General features: G+C 39.4%; 1 protein-coding gene across 2 annotated transcripts in view; it reads left to right on the top strand.

Annotated features, from left to right (window-relative positions):
- Window positions 1-3,067: 3,067 nt before the first annotated feature.
- Window positions 3,068-22,310, top strand: part of LOC106043747 (solute carrier organic anion transporter family member 4C1) — a 31,604-nt gene continuing 12,361 nt past the window's right edge. The window contains exons 1-7 of one of the 2 annotated variants that reach the window (XM_066988204.1): window positions 3,068-3,533; window positions 8,835-9,098; window positions 16,076-16,270; window positions 19,276-19,372; window positions 20,021-20,142; window positions 21,000-21,115; window positions 21,413-21,557. In XM_066988204.1, coding sequence (XP_066844305.1) covers window positions 3,296-3,533; window positions 8,835-9,098; window positions 16,076-16,270; window positions 19,276-19,372; window positions 20,021-20,142; window positions 21,000-21,115; window positions 21,413-21,557 — 1,177 coding nt within the window. In that variant the 5' untranslated portion in view covers window positions 3,068-3,295. The remainder of the gene's footprint in view (window positions 3,534-8,834; window positions 9,099-16,075; window positions 16,271-19,275; window positions 19,373-20,020; window positions 20,143-20,999; window positions 21,116-21,412; window positions 21,558-22,310) is intronic. The other variant, XM_013193424.3, reaches the window with a different exon arrangement.

Genomic DNA, 22,310 nt, shown 5'->3' with positions numbered 1-22,310 from the left:
CATGAAACCAAGCAACAGGAGAACTGCTAGGACTTCTGAATCTGTAGATACAAGACTGTGAAGAGAGATTTAAAATAGTTCCCCAAATATAGCAATTTTTTTTTTCAACATAGCAAACTTCTTCTTTAAAATACTAGTTTGCCTCTCCAAAATGTATTCCGGTGTGATACATCAGTTTTATTTCTCCTAGATTGTAGTTTCCCATTCCCACTTCACAGGAACTTTGGATCAGAAAAAGACCTCAGAGATAGGCAATTCTTGTGCCTTTATTCCAGTCATAAATTGATTGTGCTCCATCTAAAGAGTTTTACAATTCAATAAATCTATTAGAAGTTTGCTCCCAAACTCTCCCCCCTTAAAGATTCATAGCCTTCGAATTTACAATTAAATAAATAAATAAATAAATAAATATGGTCAGTTTGATCATTTGTTTTAGATTTTTCTTTTTGTCTTCCTTTACCTTTTGGTAGTTTATTGATTCTTGAAGAGCTGCTGCCTGTGGGAAGCCCACACAGGATAAGTTCGGGAAAGACGGCATCCCATGGGAGGGACCCCACGTGGAGAAGGGGCAGAGAGTGGCCGTGAAGGGGCGAGAGGCTGAAATGAAGCGTCCAGGACTGACTGAAGCCCCCATTCACTGTTCCCCTGCACTGCTTGGGGGACGAGGTAGAATAGGGTGGATGGGGGGGGTGGGGAAGGTATTTTAGTTTGCTTTTAGTTTGTCTCTGCTCTTGTCTGTTATCAATAGGCAATAAATAGCATTAATCTCCCTATGCTGAGTCTGTTTTGCTCATGATGGTAATTGTTGAGTGATCTCCCTATTTTTATCTCAACCCATGTGCTTTTTTTCATCTATTTTATCTTCCTCTCCTGCTGAGGAGGTGGAGTGAGATAGTAGTGTGGTGGTGCTTGGCTACCTACTATTGCTATACTATCAAAATTAGTTCTAATAACAATACACACATATATTGTATGATCACATTTGCCTTTTCCAGCAGTGATTTCCATCTAGTCCAGCAAATTATTCCCCTTAAATCTATTGTCATTTAAAACTCTGTGCTCTAGATACCTTCCTAGAAAACTGTTGTCGATTGACATTTTCAGGTGGGTTGTGTATCTAGTCTTGAATGTTGTGAATTTAAGCTTATTTAATAGTTTTAAATGATGTCTCATCATAAGGCATTTTACAAAAATTGTTAGGATCTACTGCATTTCTCTATACATTGCCTGTTGAGGAGCAACAGTATCACTCAGGCAATAAAACCAGTGCAAACATACATCATATTTTATTCTTTTCTTTGTCTCCCTGTCCCTGTGGCTTTATATTAAAATCTGTATTCTAGTAGGTGGCATAAACCTTCTTGAGAGTTCATTCCTATTTAATTCTCTGGATCATTCTGTCAGGGCCTACAGCAGACACCACAGTACTACAACTCCTACACTTTCTTAAAAAATGTTCTTGACTTCAGCTGGGCAGACTATTTTTCATAGTGAGCTCCACTTCTCTTTTTCCCTTCCTTTCTGTAACCTTCCTGTGATGATAAAACCAAAACCATCGTCTGGGAGGAGGCCCAGTAGATGAAGATAACAAAAAGCCCAACAGACCAAGCAGATCAAGGGAGGACTTTGTCTCATCAGTAGTACAATTATTTAGCAATTTAGTGGATCATTCTTACTGCTTTAGCATGTAAGTGCTCTAGTGAAGATCAGGATATTACTTCAAATGACATGTCCTACTTTATTTTAATTAGAGAAAAGAAAAAATACAATAAAATGCAAACAATCAAAAAAAATCCACATAGGCAAAGATGATCTTACTGATATGCTATTCCTGAAACAGATTAGCTTGCCAGCTAGTTTAGGCACATCCTTAGACCTCCCAAGGGGCTAGTTACAGGGATATATTTTGGTAACCAGCTGAGGAATAACCATCCCAGCCTACAGACTGAAGTGATGACAAGCTAATTTCAGGGTCTGGGGCCACCACTGACTAGCAGAGGAATGATTTGCTGGGGAGTAGCTACCTGTGGGCTTTGGTTGTGGGGTATGGTCAGAGCCCGAGGGGGAACCTGAGGTAGCTGAGGCAGAGGCAGGTGAGGAAGGTCTAAGGTCCAGGGAACCCCACAGGCCCCAGCTCCTGCCATGGCCCCTAGAAAGAGCAGCAGTAGTGGGAACAGCTGATTTCTTATTTGCAATTTATCCATGCAGATATATAGACACACATTCCCTTCCTTGATTTTTTTTTGTTGTCATTGTTTTGTTTTTCAGACGGTTATCTCCATGTAGCTGCTAACGAATATTTGAAAGTGCATGCTTCCCTCTGATGAGATGTGACACCAGGGGAAGTGAGGATGGGACTTCAGGAGGGGAATTCAGCAGGGAATTCGGGAGGATGCCCAAGCTTTCGGTGTGACCCTGAGCCAAAGCTGCTGCTGGCATCTCCAGTTTATTTCACTTGCCTCGAAAACGCATTGCACTCTCGAAAGGGGAAAAGCTCTACGGGACACACCTAGATTAACACTAGTGGTGCCAGCTAAGTGATCCCTGGACTCCTTCCCGGTCGTTCCTGTACAGATGACTGAAATAATTCCCACCACATGCAAACAAACCCCGTACTTCCTTGTGTGCTTGACAAGTAATCGCGGTCGGTGTCCGAATGACTTGCTCGGTGACGGGAAGCTCCTGCGGGTGGAAACTTTCTGCACTGCAGCCGGGGAACAATATTTTGTAAGGATGACATTTGCAAAGGCCAGGGCTTTTTGGCTGTAAGTGGGTTTCCACATCCGAGGGTAGCGTGCCAGCTCGCTTGCCTAAAGCGGGAAAGCACCGCGCCGGGGCTAGCGCTGCTTTCACTCTTCCCAGCCGTCCCGAGGAGCGCTCGGAGGTGTTTGGTGAAGCCGGCTTACGAGCGTTTCCCCTCAGGTGCTCCAAATTTTTACCCCCATTTCCCGCTCCGCGCCGCCCCCCGACCCCACTCCCGACTCCAGCGCCGCGATCGCGACCCGCGATCGCGACGCGGGGGCACGGCGACCGCAACGGCCGCGGCAGCCGTAACGGCTCGACCTTGCCCGGCCCCGGGGCTCTCCGCAGGGACAGCTGCCGCTGTTCCCGTCCCGCTCAGGGCGTGGCGCGGCGGGGCCGGGCCCGGCCTCGGGAGGAGGGGGAAGGCGCCGCCACCTGCCCCTGCCCCCGCCGGGGCCGGTGCCGGAGCCGGGCCCGGTGCCGTCCCGCCCTCCCTCCCCGCCGGTATTTAGGGGAGCGTCGTGCCCTGGTGTCGTTCGCAGCCGGTACCGGCATGAAGGGAGACGGCATTGAGAACCCGGCGTTTGAGCCCCCTAGCCCCGACCTCAGCGGCCAGCGACATGCGAGCCCCGCCGGGGCTGAAACCCCATCCCCGTCCCCGTCCCGAGCTGCGGTGGAGGCGACCGAGGAGGGTCCGTGCGGCTGGGGCCGCTGCACCCCCAAGGCTTTGCAGCTCTGCAACAACCCCGAGGGCTACCTGGCTGTCTACAGCCTCCTGGCCATCTTCCAAGGTAACCCGCGGGCCTGGTGCCCTGGGCAGGTGACGGTGTGTCCCCGGGCGAGCCGGGGCCGGGCCGCAGGGCAGGGCACAGTGGTGCTGGTTCCAGCGTGGGGATCTCGGAGATGCCCGAGCCTGGTCCCATTGCTGAGCTGTGGCAGTAGTGGCTTTGCTAGGGGAAGAAAGTACCCCAGGGCTGGAGAGGGAAGTTGCTTGTGCAGCGTTACTCTCCATACTCGACTCTGTTCTTCTTTTTTCTTTTCCTGCCTACCTCTGAACACCACTGAGGCTATGGCTCTGTCAGCTCCCTGCTTTATGCTGTTGTTGGTGCTGCTTCCCTATCACTCACAGTGAAACATACAAGCCAGAGAACAAGGTGTGTGATATAAACATGCACAGAGCTGCTGTTTTGTCTATGTGCATTTTGTTACCTGACTGCCAATTAAAAAAAAAAGCCTGGCATGGTTGGGTGGGACTCTGGGTGATTAAGATGGCTTTCAAAGGTCTAATCTTGTTCTGTGGATCACGGTGCACCTATCTGTCTAATGCTTAACTAACAGCTTAACTTTGGAGAATGTGAAGTTCAGCTTGCTCTTAATTTCTGTTGTTTAGCTTCAGGTATTCTCCTCCTTATTTTTCGTAGTTGGTGACAAGACTTGTTAGGACCTTGGAGTGCCTTCAGTTTAGGACTTTATTGGACTAGCTAGAAAAGAAAGCTGTGTCACCTGAAGAAGTCTGAGGCTTTAAAGCTGATCTGTGTTGCACATAAAGAATGTGGCTGGGGGAGAGTGTGCACAGGTTCTGTGCTAAGAGAGCAAGTAGCCTGTGCTGAAGGCAACCATGGTGTGGATGGCTGTGCACCTGCCTGGAACCAAACTGAGGTAATTGGGATGGTCTTGGGAGAGCTGAGCTGGAGGCTCTCCTTAAACCTAGAAAGATACGACTGCTGCTCATATTGCTTGGGAAAATCCTGTAGAAGAACCAGTGTCTCTCAGAGTGCATCTTCTCAAATTCTTTTTGATTTCAACCTGTTTTCAATCTTTTTTTTTCTTATAATACATCTTTTCTTTTAGAAAAGTGTCTAGAGAGTTTTGGGTAGTATTTGTTGTTCTTCTCTGTATTTGAGAGACCATGCTGCAGCTGTTATGACCAGGAGATGATTACTGTTTTCTTGCCATAGCTCATATTTTCTCTAACAGTAAAAGAATCAATCAAAGAATCATTAAGTTTGGAAAAGAACTCCAAGGTCATCTGGTCCAACCATCCCCCTACTACCAATGTCACCCACTAAACCATGTCCCTAAGCACCATGGCCAACCTTTCCTTGAACACCCCCAGGGATGGTGACTCCACCACCTCCCTGGGAAACCCATTCCAGTGCCTGACTGCTCTTTCTGAGAAGAAATGTCTCCTCATTTCCAACCTAAACCTCCCCTGGTGCAACTTGAGGCCATTCCCTCTAGTCCTGCCACTTGTGAGAAGAGGCCAACCCCCAGCTCCCCACACCTTCCTTTCAGGTAGTTGCAGAGAGCAATAAGGTCTCCCCTGAGCCTCCACTTCTCCAGACTAAACACCCCCAGGTCCCTCAGCCACTCGTCATAGGACTTGTGTTCCAGGCCCTTCACCAGCTTTGTAGCCCTTCTCTGGATACAGAGCGGAAGAATTTCTTACATAACAGACTTCAGTGGCAACTGAGTTGCCAAAGATCTATTAGAAGAATAAGGATAGAACATGTCCCAAAGCTGACATCGAAATGTTTCAGAGTGTGTTGTACTAAACAGCATCTTGACTACTTCCAGCAATTCAATTTGTTGTAGCAATGTTTCTTAAAATCTAGCTTGTGTTGAGTGCTTGTTTGGCTGAATAATATCACTTGAATTTTATCTTTAAATAGTAGTAGGGCAGGTTCTCAATAGCAAAAATTTTGTATTTCCAGAATATCTGTCCCCTTAAGATGCTGTGTGTGTTCCTTACGATGCTTATCTTGGTCCTGTTATCTAACCATAGATGTATGCTAGACCTCAGAGGGATACCTGTCTAATCTAGTTCAGATTTTGAGCCTTAGTGTACGGAAACATCTGATGCTTCTTTGGAAGCTGTTATAGGCCTGGCTACCGTAGACCTTGTGGCACTCTTAAAGATTTGTTATCTGGACTTTCAGAACAAGTACTCTTTGCTTTGGCTAGCCTGCAGGAGGAAACTGGACATTGAAGGCTAGAATTGCCTCTCATTTCTTGAGAAGCAGAAAAAACAAGAACAGGTTGCAGACAAGGAATTCAGTGCTGTATGTGATGCTGCAAAAAATATTCAGGTGTTGCAGTTTCAGGGTTTAGGTAACTTTCAAATCCTAGTTGTGTGGTGCGTGTTTTTATCTAAACTGCTGCTGTACTCTGGGTTTGTTTCTAAGTGTTTGATTCACTCTCCAAATTACAGCAATAATCACTGAGGAAGGTAAAATGTAAACATTTTGTATTGATAACATACCTCTAGGAAAGTTTTATCCTACTGTGCTGAACAATAATGAAGTAATCATTAACATGCTCCTGATGTGTAGAAGTTTTTGCAGTTGACCTTCTACAGAGTGAGTGAACACAGTAGGTAGTTATCAGAAGTGTGTATGTGAGTGTGTGTGTGTAACTGAGGGCATGTGCTTGTCAGGTTACTTTCTAGCTGGCCTAGAAGAGAGGTGGTTGTTATCAGTAGCAGCTGATTGCCTCTATTTCAGCTAATTAGAAGATTCCAGGTGAAACTTAACTCTTTGTTTCTGGCTGTTTTTGTTTCAAGTACAGGTGAAACCTGTATTTCGAGAACAGAAAACATTTCTTTGCGTAGAACATGGTTACATGACTAATACCTGATTTCTGTATGGCACTTGAATTGCATAAATGTATAATTGCAGCTTGTAATATAGTAACTGGATATGCTGCAGTTCATAGTTACAGTAGCAAACAAGGTAAAAGTTAGTTCACTACATTGAACACAAGCAAGTCTATTTATTTCAGATGTCAGTAATACTTCTGTTAAACAAAACAACAGAACTAGTCTTTGAGACTGGCCCAGTCTCATCTAGCTGTAAATTCTAGGTAACACTAATGTTTTATACCCTGATTGGATTTGTTACTGGAAGGACACTTATTTTAATGGAGTGTCTGCAAACTACTGCTTTAAATCTGTTACAACAACTGTAGAGTACTCCTTGGTAAATGGATGAATAAAATATGGTTTTGTTTTTTGTTAGAGCAAAAGAATTTAGTTTATGATTAATTGGTGTTCTGTGGATCAGTGCATGGTATACTTAAGCATGTGGCAGGACAGAAATGTTTTGGATGTTGACAGTTAAAACATAATTTGTATACTACTATTTAAGAGTTAAGATGTTCTTGTTTTTCAAGTAGGGCTGAAATCAAACAGGTTGTGTTTTTCCTGAGGAGACTTTAGTGGTTATTCACTAAATGATGCTATCAGAGAAATTGTGCTGCCATTTATCACATCTGCATTTTTACAGTTGAAATCTAATTATCCAATAAAATTGCATTGCAAGGTTTTTTTATGGCTTTTAGGATGTAAATTTAAAGGAGACAGCTAAACTACAAGCAAAAAACAATGTCTTCTAATTTGGTAATCAACTCATTGAGTAGGTCACCTACTTCATATGAATGTTTTAAAGCTTTAGCAAATGTTCAAACTGCTTTTCAAATAGGAAAATTTGTTTGTTCATTCCTTCATGCTAGTATTGTTCTTTGGTCACTGCTCCTTTAGAAGAAAAGATAGTTGCCAAAGGAATAAATAATCACATGGAGACACACCTGAATACTTCTGTTAGTCCTATATGAATCTAAGTGTGGTGGCCAGACTGACAGGTGAAACTATCTTAATAAAAAGGCCATAATGGTGTATCAGAAAATTAAGATTTTAAGGAGGCAGCTCTTGGTACAGAAAGCTAAAGTGCTTAGTTGTGGGAAGATTCCAGTGATAGGAAAACAGCTGGTTGACCACAGTTCTGGAGTAATTTTTTTAATAAGTAGAGGACTCTAGACAGCTCTGAAATTCAGCTTTTTGTAGTTGCACTTCTGGATAGTGCACTGCTTGTTGAAAGTTAACTTAAATCTATTGTTGTCCCCAGCCGGCAGTCCTCCTGTGCTGTTTTTGGAACAATGATAGAGAATCATGTCTGAATTTTTAGGAATAAGAGGGATAACTATAGGGTCTGTGTCTTAAGAGATGCTAATCAGTCATCTCTGAGGTTCTAGAACTCTTAATCTTATTTGCAGCAGTGACTTCAAGACCTCTTTAACTTTCCCAAGGTATACATTTTATTACAGGCACAATTTAATTAGACTATCAGCAAGATATCTAGCAATCTTATGAAGTATAGATATTCATCTCATTTTTAACAGAATCCTATTTTGGGACTGTTAAAAGTAAACTTTAGCTACTTGGTGTTGTCCCAAATGCAAACCAGAATGTGAGGCAGTTAGAAATTAAAGTTAGTACCTGCAGCCAAATCTTTTGTAAAAATGCACAATGTGTATAAGCATTCACTGGAAACTGCAACTGGCTTAACTTCTGCTTTTGGATCAGTTATTTTTTGGAGTTTGTTTTTTGCCTCTGCCTAAGTAGGGCAGTTCTTGCAAGGCCTATTTTTTCCAGGTCGTCTGCTACTTCAGCTTCAGAGAAAATAAAGATTTAGAGGGCAAACATTTTTGTCAGTTAAAGTAAATCAACTCAGTTGCTCTGAAGTAGTTGCAGTGTTTTCAAATGGCTTTATGCTTCTCTAATATTGTAGTGGAGGTGGAGGATGCCTGTTCAAAAGCCTTCTTATATTTTCTCCCTACCATTACAAAGGAAAGATACATGTTTGACATAATTATTTGAAGGCTATGTCTTGTTAAATAACTTGATTCAGTCTTAGTGACCTGCATAAGAGTAAAAGCTACCTTGACTAATTTTAATTTGTACAGTATCTTCTGAAAATGTAATATAGTCACTTCAAAGTTTGTGCTTCAAACTGAATCTGGAACCTCAATACATTAACAGAGCTTGGGGCATATTTTGCTGGATGAATGCTTGAGTGTTAAATCTTTAATACCCACAGGAGAGAACAAAATTGAATAGGTCCTGTGCAGATTGGCTGGCTTAAGTTGGCAATGTGCCAATCCACTATATGCCCAGATTTTAAAGTTAATAAATACCTTAAAATGTGGCTTTGCAAGTATATTCATTGTAACCCTTCTGTTACACAATAGTAAGTTTACTGTTGCAACCCCATCAAATTAAGTACTTCTGACTAATTATGATTTTTGTTCTCTTGCAGGTATTGTGGTAAATGGCCTGATTAACATTAGTATTTCAACAATTGAGAAGCGTTACGAGTTGAACAGTTCCCTCACTGGCTTAATCTCTGCAAGTTATGACATTGCTTTTTGTATATTGTCACTGTTTGTATCTTTCTTTGGAGAAAGAGGGCACAAACCACGATGGCTGGCTTTCTCAGCATTTATGCTAGGATTGGGCTCACTCATATTTTCCTTACCACACTTCAGTAGTGGAAAATACCACTTTGGAGCTAAGCGTGAAGGTAAGCTTATTCTTATGTTTTGATTTATTATTTTTTCTGAAATCTCCATAGTGAGTTAGTGCAACTTTTAATTTGGTAACCCCCAGTTAATCTTTGAAGCCCTAAAAGTGGGGTAACATCATCTCTAATGATGAAAGTGAAATCCATGAGTTCAAGAGCTGTCTCTACACTAGACTTGTTTTTTCAGAAGAGATCTGAGTCAGATCTGTACTTACATGCAATGGTAGAGTAAAATGCTTTTTTTATTTGGACTGATGAATGCAATGAAAACTTAATTTGATTAAAATTGATTTGACATTTCTTTGTGAATAAGGATACAAGTATGTGGTGATTTTACCTTGCTGGGCAGCTGAACTTCAAAGAAGGGCCTTGTAGAAGCACAGAAAATTATTCTGTACTTCCCATCAAGGAGCGACGTTTGACCATGTCCCAGGAAGAAGGGCCTCAATACACATAGCGGTTGTTTAGGAGGACAGATGTCTTCATAACAGAGCACCACTCTCCTTCCCCTTCCATGCCTTTTATTGCTGAGTGTGACTGCATAAGGCATGGAATATCCCCTTGGTTGGTTTACGTCAGCTGCCCTGTTGCCCTTCCCCACCTCTTGCCATCCTACTGGCTTTTGGGTGTTGGAGAGAGTCTTGGTGCCGTGCCAGCACTGCTCAGCAAACATATTGGTGTGATACCAATGCTGTTCTAGCTGTAGGTGCAGAGCACAGCACTATATGGGTGGCTGCAGTGATTGTTAACTCCATCCCAGCCAGACCCAGTACAATGTTAGGTCAGTGAAGAAGAATAAATCTTAAAGAAAAGCTGTCAGACTTACTGTCTTCCTGTTGAAAGGCTACTGCATATTGCAATTCTGTTGTGCTTTGAACTATTGTCTACTGTGAAGTCATCCTGAATAATTCATTAAGAAGTTTCACTAGGTTCATCTAAAATGATGTAAACTTGTGGGTTTCTTTGAAATAAAGAGGAAACACCCAGAACTGAACTGCACAGAACAAAACGGTACTGAAATAGTGGTGGTAGTCAGCTCTGAGATCTTACGTAGCTTTCCTCATAAAATGACTTTGCCAAGTGCTGTAAATTTAATGCCATATACTTGTACCTCTGTGTGGTGGCTCACCTGTAGTTAATAAAGAAACATCCAGATATCTTTAAAGTAGGTTGACTTAATCTTTCATGGTTGTCTTTATTGTTATTGTAGTGCTTAACCAGATGTGTCTTTAATGACTAATCATATTAGAGTGCTAATCAAAAAAATCAGTAGCTATTGAGCAATCTTATGGAAGGTGCTCAGTATTCCAGCTGTTGATTCTCAGGTCACTTTTTGTGTTCATCACATCTTGCCATGCACTTCCATGAGGTATCCAGGTATTGACCTTTAATTAAACAACTTAGGTTGGTTATAGGTAAATTGTTTGCCATCCAACAAATAGATGTCAGAAGTTAGTTCAACTTTTAATGGAGTAAGGGCAAATTGGAGGAAAACCAAAACAAGATTCTTCAGTGTTTGGAGGCTATGAACAAATGATTATGTATTAACCCATAGTAGAACAGCAACAGCTTACTTGCTTCTGGCTATACTACAGACCTTTTTCCCAATTTCAGTTTTTGTATTACCCTCCCCTCCCTACTCTACTAGTATGTAAGAGAAGCTGAACTTAATTTAAATAAAGTTCTGACCTGTTTGTAGCTTTGTTTTGTATTGAAATGAAATACTGACTGAGCAGGTGTGTTGAAGGGAGTCAGCAACTCCCTTCAAGTATTGCAACTGATCTCTTCCCCCTTGTGCCAGTTCTGTTTGGAATCTTAGAGTCTGTTCCTGTTTTATCAATACATCCACCATTTCATTTGCCTTTAAAAGATGCTGTAGGAATTCAATACCTTAAGTTCTATATGAACTTTTTGAAATCTAGAAGCTAGAAAATTTCAAATGGAGCATGTGTTTTTTTCATGGCCCTTTAAGCTGATTGAAATCATGCTATTTCTTTGATTGTTGTAATGTAGATGCCCAAGGTGTGACTGCTGAGGTGAGCAGATTTAAGGTCCTAACTTAAACCAAACACTATCAAAGATAAATGGCTACAGAGTTCAGGGCATGTATGGACTATGGAAGACTGAATATAAGTCTACAGGTGCCATTCAACAGCATCCTTTAATAGTGAAATTAACCACAGTACATGATTTTATCATGTGTGGTTTAGCTAGTCCTGATGTTGATGAAATGTCTTGGCCATACACTTAGTTGTAGAATTTAATAGCCCCCCCTCCCCCCCCGAAAGCCTTCCTTGTTGCTTATTTGTTTGGATGGCTGTTTTATAGACTTAATTTATTGGGAGTGAACTCCATTTGGAAGTGCAACATACTAATTTTGCAGTCTATTTGTTTCTTGGTGCTTTGTATGAAAATGTACCACCTCATCTATTGTTGAACAGTTAACTAGCTGGTTACTTGGTCATTTCTGTTCATCAGTTGTATGTAAATAGTGAGTTTCACCTGAGGTATAATTGTGAAGTATAGTTCAGTGCAACATTTAATGATTGTCAGGTGAATAAATAAATCTAATCTGAATTAAAACTATTAAAAACTATACAAGCCTTATAATGGAGGCTAGACAGACAACTGGAAGTTACTATTTTAGCGTGGAATGCTCATGTACTTTTTTTGAGTATGCACACATGATACCTTGATAAATGATATCCCTACCTTATAAAACTACTCCCTTGGAAATGCTTGTTATATCACTCTGTAGGAATAGTTTACTCATTCAATAAGAAATAGATTAGCTGACCAGTGGACTACCTGTTTATGGAAATAAAAAAGCCATACCAAACACATCTTGTCTGATCTCCAAAAATTCTTCAGATTAAAAAGTGTAATCTAGATGTAGTCATCTGTTTGTTATGATGACTTAGTTACGTTATATAGGGTCTTCAGGTTCTGAGCTGGCTCTTGTATTTGGGGTCAGGAGCTCCATCTAGTGAATTTTTCTGTAATGAAACTGTTCTTTACTGAGACGGTACAGAGTACTGTACATACCACAGTAGGAATGATGTTATAATCAACATACTTTTGAACTTCCATCTCAGCTGAAACAATTAACTTTGTATGAGATGGCTTTTGCAGCAAATGTGAAACATAGTTCTTCACTCTGCAGAGGGAGGATAACGTCATTGTGAGGACTGTCAAGCATTGGAACAGGTTACCCAAAGAGACTGTATGGTCTCTGTCTTTAGGGCTTTTCAAGACCTTGCTGAGTTAAGTTCTGAGCAAGCTGGTCGGCAGTTAATGACTAAATGACCTCCAGATGTCTCTAGTGATCTGAATTATTCCATGAATGTCTTTAGTAACGTGTCTTTAGGAAAATAACAGTTTGGGATAATAACAGTTGTTAGCCATTTGAGGTGAAATGTGTATGGTGTGATTTAATGAGGTAATGAGTGAGAATGACTTGGGCACCTTTCTTCAGTTCCCTGTTTTGCTGGAAGCTCTGGTGAATTAGTCTTCTAGGGTCTGAGAATTAGTGAGTCTTCTCAGAAGGGCAGTAATTTATCCTCTTTCTTAGAACATGCTGAGGACAAATTAAAGATTGAAGCAGACTGTGGCATTTGGGTACTAATTGTGATAGATGTGTACTTTAAAATGAGGGGGGATGATGACATTTTTTGTGATGCCAGCTTCTAATTTGACTGTTTCTCTTGCACTGTTGGCATGCTTGTGCTGTTTCTGTTAGCTTTGCTCTCTGAGACTGAGATTAGTCAGATAATGGGTAGCACTGCTGTTCTTTACTTGATGTAATTCTCTATAGCACTTATGATATTACAGAACATCTGTCTGTAGAAGCTAAGAATTTAGTCTTTATTTAGAATATTTATCGATGCTTTCAAAAAGACCTTCCCTTTCAAAACCTACAGGAGAGACAGATTTTTGTTTAAGAAGGAATAGAAACCAAGCTATTTTATTTCTTATTCTTCACAGCTTGCTTTTTAAAATATTAAAAGGTAAGAACACATACAAAACAAAATGAAAATGACCACACCTACTAGCTGCATTTTAAGGTGTGAGTAAAGCTAGTCTTGACTTGACCTGTCTTGTTTCTAACTAACATAATTGCTAAAGCATCTCACAATTGGTTCTGCCTCCTTGGCTATTATGTTGAATTAGGTCTTTGGGAATACTTTGGCCTTTACATAGCTTGGATTCAGGTGGTTATGTCAGAGGAAAGAATGGAAATTGGTTTATAATGACTAACTGTATTCATGTTGCCATTAAAGCAGTTCTGCCCTTCAAAATACCAGTTAAATCCAGTGACTTTTAGAAGTGAGAACAGGTTTATAGAGGAAAAAGTAGATAAGTGGTCAGCCACTCATCTAGACTTTTCCCACAGCCTGGCTTTTCTCAGGTCAGACTTCTGTGATCATGTAAAAGCCAGTGCCTCTTTTGTCCACAGTTCTTATGACTGCAGCAAACAGTCTTGTGGAACTAATCAAGGTTAGGTTTAACCTGTGCCAATCTCTTTAACTGTTTAAAACTTTGTACTACTACAAGAAGGTGGGATGACACACATCTGAAGTAGGGACAGTAAGTTGTCTTTTGATGGCCATTTTGACTTACACTAGTTTAAAGTAGTCTCATAACTTCCTTGTTAAATCCTCTTTGCTTCTAAAATGTTTCTTGCAATGGAATATAGAGTCCATGATTCCTATCAGCAAATGCATGTATACTTGCTGAATTATCAGACTTATTTATTGATAATTTTTTAAGCGATGGAAATAAAGGATTATAACTGTATTAAAGTATATATTTATGGTTCTCTTAATTTTGTAGTTAAAGTCTGGATTGTGTGGTTCTGAAAACAAACTAGTGTGATAGTTATTGTGACATCAAGATAAGTTATCCTATGGCATGTAAACTGAAGAGCTGAAGGAGAGACAATACTCAATTAGTAACACAATGGCCTGGGCTTTTAGATTTATGTGAACAAATCCACAAGGTGTGGGGATGTGATTCTTGATGAACCACTGTCAGAGTTGGATTGCCATTAGTGAGTGTAATCTCCTTATTTCATTAGGCTGTCCCTATATCTTGAACTGGGCTGTATCTTTTCATTTAATAAAATTCCCGTCATTTTCTTGCACTGTTGCTTGTTTTCAGATATGTATATTAACAAGATACTAATGTATGACACTAAATAATTATCTAGGTGCTGTTTTAGACTGACCTAATAGGCATTTAAGGTTAAATTGTATAGAACACACCTGTATTTATATATGCTGTACATGAACATGGTTAACAAAGTATTGCAGGACATGGTGTCTTGCAGTAGTTAATTTTAGGTACTGTGCGTATTAATAATACAAAGTGAACTTGATTTAAGATTTTAGCATTGCTGTTTTCTGCAGAAAATTTGTTAATAAAGTGAATTGACACTAAATGGAAAATCTGCTCTAGAATTAAAGTTTTGAGAACATTAATTCATAATGTTCCTTATGTGACTTCATTGTAACATTAAAATGAAGATCCTTCCTAAATGGAAAGGAAGGAAAATATTGACTCCTATTGAAGTGAGGTATTCCATGACTCCATGTTGGCCACTTTTTGTACAGTAGCACTGACTTACTGATTGTGTGGTACGTGACTCTACTACCACTGTCATAGAATTACAGAATCATCCAGGTTGGAAAAGACTTCTAAGGTGATCTAGTTCACCCTTTAACCTAGCACGGTCAAGTCCAGCATTAAACCATGTCACTAAGCTCTACTTCTACATGTGTTTGGAAGACCTCCAAAGACGGTGACTCAACTACTTCCTTGGGTGGCCTGTTCCAGAACTTCACAACCCTTTCAGTAAATAAATTTTTCATACTATCCAACCTAAACCTCCCGTGGTGCAACTTAAGGCCATTTCCTCTTGTTTTATCAAACCATGATGCTGTTCTTTCTGGAGAAAGGTATGATAAACCCCAGGAATGCATTTATGACAACACCTATGTAGCCTTCTGGTTAAGCAAACTGCATGGCAAGCTTTTCCTTGTTCTTGCTTTTGTGAACCCAAAGCATTGATTGGTTTACTTACCTGATCTGGGGATGGTTTTCATATGTTTGTTGAGGATGGCTTGTTTCCACCAAACTGACAGGTACATTATCTTCCTTCCTCAGGGTTGTATGCTGTTCTGTGGACCAGCTTGGAAAGAAACATGCTACTAAAAGAACAGTGATAGCAAGGGGGAGGGGAAGTGAAAACATACTCCCTGACTTCATTTCTTCTTCTTTTTGATTCCCTCCTCATAAAGCCAAACATTACAGGAGTGGATGCAACCTTAGGCTGTTCTGCCTTTGCTTCCCTCTTTTGTCTGTGTGCGTGCACATAAGAGACAGAGGCGTGGTGGTTTGTTGTGTGGGGTGTGCTTTTTCCAGGGAAATGCTTTTCTCAAAAACAGAGTATGAGAAGGGAAGATGATTTTCACTTATGACTCTCACTGCTGTTCTTTCTTCTCCAACAGTCCAAATTTCCTCCTGTTTTTCAGGCCACTATTTCCTCTGTCACTTCAGAATGGAGGTTGCCGTAAGTGCTCCTCAGAACCTTTATGAAGTACAAGAGCAAAAAAAGTCTGTTTCTCTAAGAATATTCATGAAGTAACTCTTGAATAACCATTTGGTATCTTTTGCATACATAAGGTCAATAATGCTTTGAAAAAGCTAAAGTGTTTTAATAAGGCCATTTCATCCATATTTTCTTCATGGAATAGAAACAAAAACCAAGCCATAACTTTATTTCTTTCAGAGGGCACTATGTCATGGAAGTCTTGGGCAGTGTCATATAGGACTCCTTAGCAGGGGTGAAAACTAAACTGGGAGCCTAGCATTAATAGTGCAGAATATTTTAGTTAATAGTATGTACACGTAGAACACCAACATATCTTTCTTCAGTTGGGTAACAATTTTAAAGGTGTCTTGTTTCTGTCATTCAGATACATGCCAAATTTCAGGAACAAGCTCTACAAACTTCACCTGCAGTGCCAACACAAAGTCTTCACTTTCGAACTATCTTTATGTCTTTATACTGGGACAGTTGCTGCTGGGAGTTGGAGGAACTCCACTGTATACTTTGGGGACAGCTTTTATTGATGATAGTGTCCCAAAGCACAAGTCTTCCCTTTATATAGGTAAGTTTTAAAACTGTTTATAACACATTGTCTGGATAGATCATAGACTACACTGTCTTACAAATTCTCTTATGTTCTGACCTCAAATCTTTCTTCAATTCTTGCTTATGTGCATAAAGTAGTTCTGTAATACCTAACTGATAGTATTCTGTAAGTGTGAAATTTCTTCAATAGTTACTTTATGGTGTACCATAAGGTCACTTTGTGCACCTCTCCTGTTTTTTCTTATCAGCAACTGAAAGTGATTAATTAAGTGGTTAATATAGTCTCGCTACAAACAACAAGAATTCCGAGCAAAATTTGCTTTCTGTTCTCATAGGTAGTGAAAGCTACTGTATATCAGCCCAATGGCCATACCTTCCTTTATGCTTTATTTGGCTGTCTTCTAACAATGGGCATTCCTGTCTGCAGGGACACTCCTGTACATCACGGGATCAGTGCAGTCCTCTAGCCACATATAAATTTGGCACTTAAGGAGGAAATATTAGAAGTATGCTCCCTTATCTGAAAGTAGAATGGAAAGTAAAAGGATTGCCTAGAAACATAGAGAATGGGTTTATATCTTGCTGTGGGGCTGTTAAGTGTTAAAGTGAAGGAATACTAATTCTTCGTAGTAGTTTTTAATCTTCCCAATCAGCATTCTGTGTTATGTGCATTTTCACTGCCTAATTGGTTGAACTTTTAATGTGTTTTCAATGGATATGAAGATGATCAGTACTTTCCCTATTTCACTTATAAACTGGTAGAAGTATGTTAGCTGTACTGAAAACTCCCAGAAGGAGTTTAAAACATCTTAGATGCCTGGGTTGTTTTCCAGACTCTAAATTGGTATCTAAGGAGGCAAAATTGAAATCTTCAGCTATTTGCATGGAATTCTTGCTTAATTTTTCCAGGCAAGCCACTTCATTTGATGAAAACAAATTGGCTGGTTGCTTATGTTAAATAACAAAAACAGCTTTTATTTTTGCTGTTTCTCAGTCCTGGGAGAGAAGTCTTGTACACTTTTGGAGGCTAGTGAAATAAATAGGACAGAAATAGAATTGCCCACATGATTAGGGGATCAAGAAATGACCTGAAAACTCAATGCTTTGCATAGCGTAGAGAAGTAAAACATAACTGGTAGTACAATAAACTGATTCTTGTACAATCTCTGGACAACTGCTGAATTTAGGACAGCAGTGTACTCTGGTTGCTACATCAAAAATAGATGAGGAGTGGACAGAAAGCTACACTATGACTAATTCTTTTTTAACTCTAATGCTATGTACTGAGGATTTAAAATATATTGTGTTGCTGTCTTACACACACCATCTTCCATCACAAAAAGCCAAAACAAAAAAAAACAGAAAAGTTTCTGTTAGTATGTGTAAATAGCTGATAACATCTTTGATTAAAAGTTTACAATTTATAAACTGGTATTTTCATTGTCTTCTGAAAATGGTTATCTTCTCACGAAGACTGTTTTCTGCTTGCTTAACTGAGGCATTTACATATAGAGCTAGTGAACAGTTAAGCAGTTCCAAATGATAATTTAAACTGAATGGTCTGTAGGAGGAAATAAGCACCTTTTAAGCTAAGTTTGATATTCTGCAGGATGAATGTGGACTTAAATTCAGTGTGGTCCTATAAGTACGTAATTATTGCTAAAATACAGAAAATGGAATACATTAACTCCATATTTATTCTGACTTACTGGTGTGCCAGTTTTCCCTTCTACCCTCACCTGCCATTACTTCTTGCAATAGTGCTAAATACTCCTAAAACAGACATATGGAAAAAAATGGAAAATCTAGGTTCTTCAACCTGGGGAAATGCATAAAACATAGGCAACAAAGATTCATGTCCCACCATTTATTTAGACAGCTCTAGTTTACTGCTACTTGCAAGTCTGTCTGCAAAGACAGTCCTTCTACCATCTGTACTAATGTGCTACAAATCTCTGATAAGCCGAAGAGACTGTTGTGACATCAAGAAAATCATGTACTAAAACACAAATTTGTATAGACCTAAGAGTGTTCTTCAGTAGCATGTAGTTACAGCTGCAACATTTTTTCTTCTCTAGAACTGCCAGAAGCTGTTAAGAGCTCTGATTTTATATTCTTAGGCTCACATCAGTAAATTGAAATGCACGATTGAGTCCTCCGCAAACTCAAGTGGCAGATATTACTTCTGTCAACAGTCTTGTTCTCATCTTGGCAGATTGAAAAAACAACTCTTAACACTCAAACTGCATCTAAATATGTACATTCTTAAATATTCTATGCATGTACTTCTGACAACTGATGCTTGTAACAGTTTTAGTTCAGAAAGTTTTTTCCACAAGGTAGATTAAATTGTAGGCACAAGATATACAAAAGGCAATCTAATAATGTGTAAATATGTCAGTGAAGTGTCTATGCTACACCTTAGAGTTGCAGCTTTTAATGAGAGCTGCTAACTTTTGTTAATGTACAGGTACAAACTATCTTCTGTACACTATACCCTAAGTAATGACACTGGAAGAACAAGCTGATTTCTAGAAAGCATTTGGTCTGAAGTTGATTTCACAGAATTCATAGAATCACAGAATTGTAGGGGTTGGAAGGGAGCTCAAGAGATCATCAGGTCCAACCCCCCTGCCAAAGCAAGTTCCCTAGAGCCGGTTGCCCAGGTAGATGTCCAGACAGGCCTTGAGTATCTCCAGAGAAGGAGACTCAACAACCTCCCTGGGCAGCCTGTTCCAGTGCTCTGTCACCCTCACTGTGTAGAAGTTCTTTCACATGTTGGTGCAGAACTTCCTGTGCTCCATTTTGTGGGCATTGCCCCTTGTCCTGTCCCCACAAATGACTGAAAAGAGGTTGGCAAAATCTGTCTCCCACACTTAAGGTATTTATAAACATTAATAAGATCAACAAGATCTTCTCTCTTCTCATCAATAAGATCATTAATAACATCAATAAGATTTAGGGATTCCTTTAAAAGAAGGCTTTAAATATGTATGGTAAATGATGTTTTTTCTCTTCTAGGAATTGGCTATGCCATGTCACTGCTGGGTCCTGCTATTGGCTATGTCTTAGGAGGACAGCTACTTAATGTTTACATTGATATCCAGATCCCAGAAAGGTGAGATAAGCCTTTTGTTTTTTATTTTCATTTGCTAATTAGTTGAAGATTTTAATAAGAATTTTCTTCACATGAGGAGAAAAGATTTTTGTTTAGAAGATACTGCATTTTTGTGAACTTAATGTAAGGGGTAGGGTGCTGCTATTTCTATGCTGGGGGATAGTTTTCTAGAAAATTTATCAGTTGACAAATAGTCCCGTATTCAGAAAGTAACATTTTGCACGTTGTAAAACTGTCCAGACTGACAGCCTCATTTATACTTTCATTTCCTGGATTTTCTGTATTGGCCCTCATACAACTCAGTGATTATCAAGATTCTCTCTTAAAGACAGCCTTTGTCAATGCTTTAATATGCTACAGGATCTTGAAAACAAGACCAAATAGTGGTCTTCAAATCAGAATGAATTTGAACAATGAATTGTAAAACTGTATTTAGAATGCAGTGTTATTATAACAGAGCTGATTTATGTGCTTACTACTCTTTCAACAAATAAGAAATTTAATACATTTAGAAGACAAGAAAATGACAATACTCAAAGGCTTTTGTCATATCTACTATTAGAAAAATAATTCCAGCTCACTGACATCTGAAATTACTGGCTTGAGTTCATAAATAGTAAACCTACTCTTTGCAAATTATTTTTCCAGTACACAGATAGACCAAGATGACCCACGCTGGCTTGGGGCATGGTGGATAGCATTCCTTGCATGCTTTTTTGCAATTTGGTTTCTAATAATACCATTTTCATGCTTTCCGAAATACTTGCCAGGTAAATGTGTGCTTATTTGGTGTGTTTTTGGGTTTTGTTTTTATTCCTCTTTTATTTTCTTTATGTATTTTGGCTAAAACGTGATTTTATATATATTTATATATATATATTGTTTCCAATACGTTGCCTTTAGAATGAGAGGAATTGGCCAGAGTGAGGCTCTTGAAAGTACTGATATGGGATTGGGTGTGTGGGGGGGGAATACGTATAGTAGGACTGGAAACAGGTAGAGTGTGGAAACTGATGGTCAAAGTTTGAAAGATGCTTGCAGCTAGGCTTCCAGGACTGTGTTTAAAGCTGTGGAGTTCGCACCAAGAATCACAGGTAACACCTATTGACTTAACTCTTGCATTGTAGTCTTGGCTATGGGTAGAATATTAAGAAAGCATGAATCAAAATATCTCAGAGCAGTCTGTTTAAAAATAATACTTTTAATACATTTTCTGCTCAGGCAGAGTCTCTTAGAAAAGCATCTAAAGGAACTTACTATTCATTATGTGGAAGGAGAAATGATGGAGGACAAGGAACAGTGAAGCAGGGAAATGGAGAATTTGAGGATAAAATATTGAATGGCCTTCAGGATAGTCTGAAATTCTTAGGATACCCCTGATAATCTCTTAATACAGCCGAGGCTCTCAAATGGAAGTATGATTCCTTCAGCCACTTCTTTTTTTTCCAGACCAATAATACATTGATCTTTTTATGGATCAGTACCAATACAATATTCTAGAAGTCTTGAGGTGTCTGAGCTGGCTTTCCCATGGAAAGGAAACATGTATTGTAATGTTTTTTCTGACTCTAAGTCTATGAACATTGCTATTTAAAATTTCTTTGTCAATAAATATGCCCTTTCGTAGGAACAGCAAAAATACAGGCTGAAAAAATCTCTGAAACCCACAATGATGGAAGTGAGGCATTTGTTGAAACCAAGAATATTGGAAAAAGTTTTAAAGACTTTCCTGTTGCTCTTTTGGTAAGAAAATCTGGAACTTACTAAAACTGATAGTGTTTGGAGAATGAGATTCTTTTTCAGATTTTACATAAATGTTTATAAAAGTAATTGCTTCTTCACGCTGTGACAGGGAAGTTTCCAGTGCTGCTGAGAACAACATATTGCTTCATTTTATTGATGCTTGAGATTGTTAAAGCTTGAAAAGCATATTAGTGAAGTTCATGAAAGTATCTGCTTTGAAGTGGCATTTAGTTTACAAGGTACAACAATGAAATTTCCTGCATGTTTTGCTAATCTTTCTCCATACTTTCTCCATAGATTCTATTGAAAAATCCAGTGCTTATGAGTCTAATAATAGCTAGTTCTTCGGAAGCATTAGTTGCCACTGGCTTTGCCACGTTTCTACCAAAGTTCATAGAAAATCAGTTTGGAAAGACATCAAGTTCTTCAGCAACTCTTGGAGGTAATGTGTTTTCTTGTTTGCTTGTTTTTTCCTTAATTTTTAAATATTATAGTAAGCCAGTTACTGATGTTATAGCTCAGGTGATATAGGCTCTTGTATTTGTCTGAGACTTTTTTGTGAAGATATTTATATGAAAACAATAGAAATTCAGTTTTCCACAGCAGAAACAGTCATTTTAATCTATTTATGCCTGTCTGAGGAAAACCTTGGTACTTAATTCATTGAGGGTGCAAATCTGAGCTGTCTGCAGGTTCAGTAAGCCTAGTAGTAACATTCAAGGTGGAAATAAATGTCTGTGCAGCTGAAACTGTAACTTAGAATTTATTCCTCTGTTTTTGATGAATAGCATTTAATTTTCCTTATTTAAAATCAGCTGAAGGAGCATGAAGCCTTAGTCACTGTCACTTATTCCTATTATCTAATAGGCAGAAGAAATAGGTAGAAAATGGAAGGCTATGAAAAGCTGATCATTGCAGAAATAAATGTGATAACATGAAAAAGCTGCACTAAGTAGGATCACATGAGTAAATGACAATTATTTCTAAAGGATAGCAACCAGATCAAGGCAGAAAGGCAAATGAATACTTGCAATGTGTCAGACTTCCTATTTTTGGAACATCTTGCTACATTACTTCAGCTGTATAGTGCTGCAATATAAACATAAGGTAGCTGAAATTCTCATTGTCCAATAACAATGTGTTCACGAGAGACTTTGGGTGACTTAATCCTCCTCTGGATAGTACTAGATAATTA

The sequence above is a fragment of the Anser cygnoides genome, chromosome Z (genome assembly GCF_040182565.1).
Source record: "Anser cygnoides isolate HZ-2024a breed goose chromosome Z, Taihu_goose_T2T_genome, whole genome shotgun sequence".
Lineage (NCBI taxonomy): Eukaryota > Metazoa > Chordata > Aves > Anseriformes > Anatidae > Anser > Anser cygnoides.
Note: the sequence above shows the minus strand (reverse complement) of the source record. Positions and strands in the feature narration are given on the sequence as shown.